Source organism: Microtus ochrogaster, chromosome 16, assembly GCF_000317375.1.
Source record: "Microtus ochrogaster isolate Prairie Vole_2 chromosome 16, MicOch1.0, whole genome shotgun sequence".
NCBI classification, from domain to species: Eukaryota; Metazoa; Chordata; class Mammalia; order Rodentia; family Cricetidae; genus Microtus; species Microtus ochrogaster.
In genome coordinates, this window is record NC_022018.1 from 7636705 (window position 1) to 7644300 (window position 7596).

Sequence of the window (7596 nt, forward strand, 5' to 3'; positions counted from 1 at the left end):
GAAGAAGAAGAAGAAGAAGAAGAAGAAGAAGAAGAAGAAGAAGAAAGAAAGAGAAATACAGGTTCAGAATAGGAAAGCCAGGGTACTTAAATTAGCCCCTGGTGCCTAACTTTCTTTTTGTAGTCCCTTAGGACGTGATTCTTACATTGCCAGAACCTTCTGACTTTTGGTCTGAGACTCCAAAATGTAGCCCCTTAAAACTAATGAATGTGACTCCACTTTTCAACAAGCTCCCTCGAGTGTTAAGCGGCTGAGGGGCACTGAAGGCCTTTGGGGAAAACAAATTGACCTCAGCCTGCGCCAAGAGCCTTTGCCATAGCTAGCCAGTTGCTACCAAGAACATCTCTGCAGAGTTCTAGCCTGGTACCTGAGGTGACAGAGGAGCTCACACAGATACAAGATCTTCTATTCAGGAGCTTTGTGGAAGCCGCTTTTATCATGAGGGGTCCAAAGATAAGCTTCTGTGGTGGTCACCATCTGTCCTAACCATGTCTGACCGAAGCAGGACTGCATGCGTGCCCAGGCAGAGTGGGGTAGAAAGGAGAACACCACATCCTTTAAGAGGAATGCCGCTTCCAGATGTCATCGCTCTAACGTAAGCCCTATAAATATTCATAATGTGCTGTTTACTACACTTCAGTGTGCGCGAGACACACTCCATTGCCTTTCTGCCCACGCGTATTGTGGGGTCTGTTTGCAATTGTCTTTTCGTGGCATTGAAAGAATAGTTCGCATGGAGAAACCTATGGGTTGTCGCCTCCCCACCCGTATTTATGGATGTTAGCTCAACGGCTTTGCTAGTTACAAGGTCTTATTATCACAGTGAGGGTAAACTGTCAGAAACTAAAGGGTAGGAAGAAAACCATTTTCTTGTATTAAAAGAAAAAAAAATGAATCCTGGGCTAGGGAAACAGCTCAGTTGTAGAACACTTGGTCCAACCTCCTGTAGCGTACACACACACACACACACAGGACAAGAGGAGGCGGAGGAAGTGGAGAAGAAAGAGAAGAAGGAGGAGAAGTGACCCCCATGAGTTGTTGGAATTATGTCCTGACTCCTCAAACATGATCCCTGCCTTCCTGTGTTGTTTCTCTAACCAGAGCATTAAAGGCCTCTTATGTGGTTCCTGCAACAGTGTTTGCTACTGCTGTCTGTCCTTTCTTTCTGTCTGTTCCTGTAGCTGTTCACAGCCACTAGCAAGGCTGCTGCTTCTCAGCTTCACACGGAGATCCTCAGGGTTCTCCCCCAACTCTCTCTTCCCTCCAGTTCTCATTAACCGTTAAGTACTAACTTACAACGCAGCATAGCAGGATGTCACTCTGGAGACAGAGTCTTAGTCTCTCTCACACACAAGCCTCCAGGTGGCTGAAATGGCATTAAGAAGTGTACTGGAAGCAGACCTGGGTCAGTGTGCTTAGAAAAGAGGTTGAGGGTCAGGGAGATGTGTCGGTTGGAAAACTGCTCACTGTAACATGGCGAGGCATGCTTGTAGTCCAGTCTTGATGCATCAGTAAGCCCCAGGTAAAAGTGAGAGAGAGACCGTTTCTCAGAAAACAATACTGGAAGTCAGGCATGGGAGCACATAACTTTAAGTCCCCCGCTCGGGAGACAGAGGCAGGCAGATCTCTGTGGATTTGAGAGTAGCCTGGTCTACAAAGCAAGTTCCAGGCCAGCCAGGGTGACATAGTGAGACCCCGGTCTGTACACACACAAGATAGAAGACACCCAAAGTTGGTTGCCGGCCTTCACAAACACATGTACCTGCACATACATACACAAAGTAATTTAATTAACTAATTAAAATATAAAAGGCCCAGGAGAGATCTCATAACTCTTCGATTATGTGAACAGCGCCAGAAAGTAACTGCATATGAAGAAGCCAGCTGTTGTGAGCGTGATATGAAATGTTATTCTCCTAGGCTCTTCTATCTCCAGCTGTCAGTGCTTTGGGGAAGGTTCTGGAAACTTTAGAAGGTGGAGACAAGCTAGGAGAAAAGGGGTGCTCCTTGGGTATGTCTTATCACGGTTCTTTCCTGCATCCTCCCTCTGCTTTCTCTCCATCATGGTATAGGCTGTTCTACCATGATGGACTGAACCCTCAGAAATCATGAACCAAAATAAATCTTTTGTTATTTAAATCATTTCTGCCAGGTGTTTTTGCCCATAAACAGCTAATACTATGGCTCTCACCACATATCAGACCTGTAGGCCCTTGTGTGTCAGCCTCTTGAGGTGTGAAGAATACACACTGTTGCTTATAAGTCACGCTGCATATGATATATATTCGGCTTTTTGAGACAGGGTTTCTCTGTGTAGCCCTGGCTGTACTGGTAGACTCGGCTGGCCTTGAACTCACAAAGATCAGCCTGCCTCTGTCTCTCGAGTGCTGGGATTAAAGGCGTGCATCACCACTATATGATATTTTCTTACAGTATCCCAATTAGACTGAGACAGTCAGTGAATTCATTTTCATTTAATCCTCATCATATTATCTTATTTCATCTTAATCAATTGCCATACAGCTATGCTTTATGGATGGGTTCGATTTGAGGCTGGACATCTTAATCCATTTTGTATTACTGTAGGAAAATGCCTGAGTTGGGACAGCTGAGGCTGGGCGATGTGTAGAAGTGTGTGTGTGTGTGTGTGTGTGTGTGTGTGTGTCCCCACAGTCTTGGAGACTTAGAGTTCAAAACAGGATTGCCTCATCTGCTCAGCTCCAGGGACCGACGTCCGGCTACATACACCACATAATAAATGGCACCTTTGCGAGATGACACCTGAGAGCGAGCAACTGCGCGATGAGCCAGGAAGGCAGAGAGGTCCAGGCAGCGGGCTGTCTTTCATCAGCTCTGTCTGGTGAGAGCTAATGTGGACCCGGCAAGACCTACACCCATCTCTTCAGACACACCAGGTCTGTCCTCATTTCCACAATGGGGGACAATCTTGTGTTGCAGGGCTTTGGGAGACTCACTCAGCTCGGTCCTAACGGTGCCACAGACTTAACGTTGCCTATTGCTAGGAAAGAGCAAGGCAAGTGGGCAGTGGGTTAAATGCCAATGATTTGCAACCAGTTTCTCAATCAAGAGGGTCTTATGGAACTGATGTGTCAAAATCTTTAAATTAACATATGCAGGATGACCCCTTGTTGCGAACACCGAGCCCCTCTTCTGGGCCAGTGTACATCCTCCCCAGGGGCTGGAAGTCTGAGGACTTCAACTATAGGCTTTGCAATGAAAGCAGAGGAAATGCCTCCAAAAATAATGACTCCCTGATGCAAGAACACAAAAACAAACATGGAAGCCACATCCAAACAGTAAACTTTCCCCTGAGAAGAAGAGAAAGGCATGGGAATGCACACAGGTGGTCCCAGTCTTTAAGAATGCAGCTCAAAACAAAACATAAAAAAACAACTAAAAACATAGTGTACTGACTGATAAGACTTGATGTTAACACGAATTCTTTTTTAGGATTCTCTCTTCTCAATTGTGTGTCTGATAATCAGCATTGTAAAAAAAAAAAGGAGGGGGCAGTGGGATCAAGAATATGAGTTAAATTCCACCTGCTGCACACCTTGACAAGAACTTTCCAGAATTGGAAATACCAATTGAAAATAGAGCTGGGGCTGGGGCTGGGGCTGGGGCTAGGGCTTGGTGGTAGATGGCTTCCTTAGCATGCCCAAGGCTCTGGATTTGATCTCCAGCACCACCAACAACCAATCTAACAAACAAACAAGCTGTTTACATGGTAGGCAGGACTTTCCCTTCTTCCCAGGGACTTTTCTCAAGGTTTCTCGTTGGTACCAGGGCCCATTCACAGACATGCCGTTAGAGTTCATTCCAGTGCCAGATGCATGGTCTGCTCTCTACAGACTTCAGCTCATTCCTTCAACACGGCCCTTAAACCAAGCCACGGCCTCCCTGGAGGCCTCCCTGGAAGTGGATGCGCCCTCCCGCTGCTTACCTGAGCTGCCTAGAATGCACATCATCTGTCCACTCTCGATGTACAAGGAGACGTCTTTGAGAATTTGCCTGTCCCACCGCTGCTGGAAGGATTTGACGTTCCACCAGGGCCCGACGCGGTTGCTTTAAAGTAAATTCCACAAGAGCAAGAGCAGTAGTGTAAGGCCCTGGAAAGGCCAGGCCCCTGTTTCCCAGCCCAGAACCCAACTCCAGCCCATCCCAGTAGCCCAGTTGCTCCCGTACAATTTGACAACTTTATTTCCGTTCCTATGCCCCGCTATTCAGTCCTTGAAAGTCTTGTGACTATCAGTTGGCCACCACCCAAGGAATGTGCCTCCCAATAGCTACCCTGAATACTGGGTCTCTCCGTCTGGCTGCGGGCTGGTAACCTGCACCATGTTTATTCTTGAGGTCAATCCTGCATTCCTTCAACAGACTTCCTTCTACCTTGTGCCCCCAGTACCCCTAATTTTCAAGCCCTCTCTATCTATGCAGGACAGGTGGTGGGCAAGCCAAGGAAGGGGTGTGAATAACAGAAATTGGTGCAAAGCAAATGGCCAGGGGAGGAGCTACTCACTCACTGCCGGCTGGCAGCCTTGCCTACTTTCACCCAGATCTGCCAAACAGGCAGCCCAAAGCCCCCAGGCCCATCCACCCACTTGGTGGGAAAAGGTGGCAGAGAGGGTGGGAAGCCCAGCTTTCTGCAGTGGGGTACCCTTACCTGACGCTGAAGGAGACATGGAAGACACCTAAACTGTGCCGAGCTTCCGAGCCAGTAATAGATCCCTCCTCCAGGGAGCTCTGAGAACTTCTGTTGTGAGGCCCTCCGGCACTCTCCGGTCTCAGAAAGGGCATTTCACTCATGGCCAGCGGGAAGCAAATGGAAGTAAATTTTCTAGTGGCCTGTCCCTTTCCAAAGTAGCTTCAACTGAGGAGCCAGTGGGAGTGCCCTATCTGACCTTTCCTAGCCCTGGAGTCCCTCGTGAGACAGCAGGACACGGATTTGGCCATCCATGCCATTATCTGATGTACCTTTACCCAGAGCGTCCTTATCTTGGCAATAGGCAGAACACACCGTGTGTTTGTAGGAGGGCTTGCCAAAGAGGAATGCTGGGAGAAAGGGCTGGCACAGAGGAGGGCACAGGTGGCCCAGCTCTAAGAAAGGAAGACAGAGAGAGCACCGGCCCGCCAGTAGCTGGGAAGGCCCACAGGAGCCCCACAGAGGGGCACAGACATCAAGGATCATGGCTGAGAAGACCTCAAAGGAGACCCGGTTATGGAATGAGCCCACACCTCAGGATGCTTCTGTGAGTAAGCTCAGCCACCTTGTGGGGTGGGGTCAGGGTAGAACTGGCCTTTCTTTCCTACCTCAGGAGTGCTAGTCCTAATTCACAACTTAGACCTCAAGTAAAGTGGAAATGGAGCAGCAGGGGCCTGTCTCCTCAACGTTGAGAAGCTGACAGGAAGCAGGTTCAGGAGCCAAGAGACCTCTGAGGTCACTTCTTCTTGTGGGTGACTGGGGTTGATGCAGTTTTCCAAATGACATTCCATCACAGAAATTCCCACATAAGGTAGGACTTTTCTGAGGGAGGGTTGGCCCATGTGACTGTCAGGCCAAGAATCTCAGTGGCAGTCGAGACGCAGAAGAGAGAGAAGATGGCAGGTGGCTTTTATGGGAGCACAGAACCCTAATGCTTGCGTTCTTATGAACTGGGAGAGAGCAGGTGTGAACAGACAGCAGCCAGGTGGCTGGGAAGCAGAGGTTCAAGGCTTCCTCCCTCATCAAACCAGATCAGAGTTTGCTTGAGAAACAGCCTCTGAGTGGGGCTGTGGGTGGGCTTGGAAGCAGAAAGCACTATTGGAAAACAGCAAAGAAGATCCCACCCCTCGCTTCCACATCCCACCCACTTTTCTAGAGAGGAGGACAAGAATGAAATGGCCACATCCGACAGGGAGGCCACAGTTCCCTGTTCTGGCTGAGGTAGAGCCGCCTGGGACCGACCAATGCAGGCACTGCTATCTAGCCAGTTTTATTTCCACAGCAGCTGCCAACTCTACTGTCTGAATTCGCCACGAGGGAATAACTACCTCTGTCGCTTGGAACGTCCATGCCGACTTCCTGATATGCAGTGGGTGGTAGCTTTGGAGTCTTACCTTCAGGTTACCACCACAGCCTCCAAGGCAAAGAACTGTCAGAATCCTAGCTCCCAAAGTGTGCCCAGGTCCTGCCGCTTACAAGTCCCTCTTCTTGGGTCCTGTTATAGCAGGTGCTCTGTGGTGGCCTGCCACTGACAACCGTGGGGCTTGGTTGTCAATGAGACTGACATGCCCTGTGCCACTGTATTTACAAGTCGTTCAGTCAAGCTAAAAACTGTCCAATGGTTTCCACCCTTTCTCCTCTGCATCTAAACTTAGAAAATGGTGGGCTTCTTGAGGCGCTGGCTTCTGGTCCATGCCATCCCCAAGCCTTTTTCTGCCCATCCAGCATCTCACTCTACAAGAAATGCATACAGGGGCCACATACTTTTTCCACCCACACTCTAGTCAGGCCTGCTACAGACAGCTGCACCTCCAGCCTCTGAGCATGCCCCTTAAGTGGCACTGCCCATACTCAGAGTGGAGGCCTGGGAGGAGCAAGGAGATCAGGGCTGTGTATGCAGAGAATTCTGGTATTGCTATCAGGGTCCACAGGAACAGGGACAGGAAAGCCTGAGTCTCAGTAGAGACAAGTGAGACCATATTTGGAGGGGTCAGTAGGGGGTCAGGCGTGTGCCTTGGGCTGGAGACTCACCCTGTTGGTCCCGGCCAGCCACAGCCCTCTGTGCATTTCTCCCTTTTTGTCTGCGCCTCTGACTCGGGAATTTAACCGGAAGTTAACATGAGGAGACATTACACTGTACCCCGAAGGAGCAGAGCTGGGTACCTACAAATAAACCCGCTTCGCTTTTTTAGGGTGTCACCTGTCACACATGCAAATGACGTTCTGACAGTCACACTGATTAAAGTGTCAGCCGACTAGATATTTCAGTATTTGAAAGATACAGAGAATGTGTCAAAACCTCCGGAAGAGTCAAACAAATCCTTCCTGGGTGCCAAGGAAAATATTTTAAAATGGAACGGAAGACATCCATAAGCCAGACGTGATTTTTTTTTTTTCCGAAAGCTGAGTTGTCGGTGTGGCTCCTGGAAAGCCAATCTCTCCATGGTGGCCGGGGTCTGTGGGTTTGGGTGAATCAGAGGAACAAGTTGGGCACTGTTCAGCTGCATCCCTCTGTCCTCTCTGTCCCCCTAACCCGCAGGATGTCACTCCTCTCAAGTCACAATAGCACAGTAACTTGCCACCACCACACCAGACACAACTATCTAATGCCCCTCTCTCAGCAGCCCCTCCACCCGGGAGCCCAACGGGAACTCTGTGTCTACAGAAGCATCTAAAGAACTAATTCCTATCCGATGTAAATCAGCTAAGTTCTCTCCTAAAGGTAACTGATTTAAAGACAAGAAAACCCGGGGCTGGAGAGATGGCTCAGTGATTAAGAGCACTGGCTGCTCTTCCAGAGGACCCAGGTTCAATTCCCAGCACCCACATGGCAGCTCACAGCTGTCTGTAACTCCAGTTCCAGGGGGTCCAAC

The 7596-nt window shown here is 49.3% G+C and overlaps 2 protein-coding genes across 4 annotated transcripts in view; one reads left to right on the forward strand and one right to left on the reverse strand.

The window, feature by feature from the left end:
- The window catches only part of Abcg5 (ATP binding cassette subfamily G member 5), a 21462-nt gene extending 16586 nt beyond the window's left edge, over window positions 1-4876 (reverse strand). The window contains exons 1-2 of the mRNA XM_005354685.3: window positions 4685-4876; window positions 3965-4086 (exon numbers count right to left, since the gene is read on the reverse strand). Coding sequence (XP_005354742.1) covers window positions 3965-4086; window positions 4685-4827 — 265 coding nt within the window. The 5' untranslated portion in view covers window positions 4828-4876. The remainder of the gene's footprint in view (window positions 1-3964; window positions 4087-4684) is intronic.
- Window positions 4877-5089: 213 nt separating this feature from the next.
- Abcg8 (ATP binding cassette subfamily G member 8) overlaps window positions 5090-7596 on the forward strand; it is an 18967-nt gene continuing 16460 nt past the window's right edge. For all 3 annotated transcript variants that reach the window (XM_005354687.1, XM_013348991.1, XM_005354686.1), the window contains exon 1: window positions 5090-5270. In XM_005354687.1, coding sequence (XP_005354744.1) covers window positions 5208-5270 — 63 coding nt within the window. In that variant the 5' untranslated portion in view covers window positions 5090-5207. The remainder of the gene's footprint in view (window positions 5271-7596) is intronic.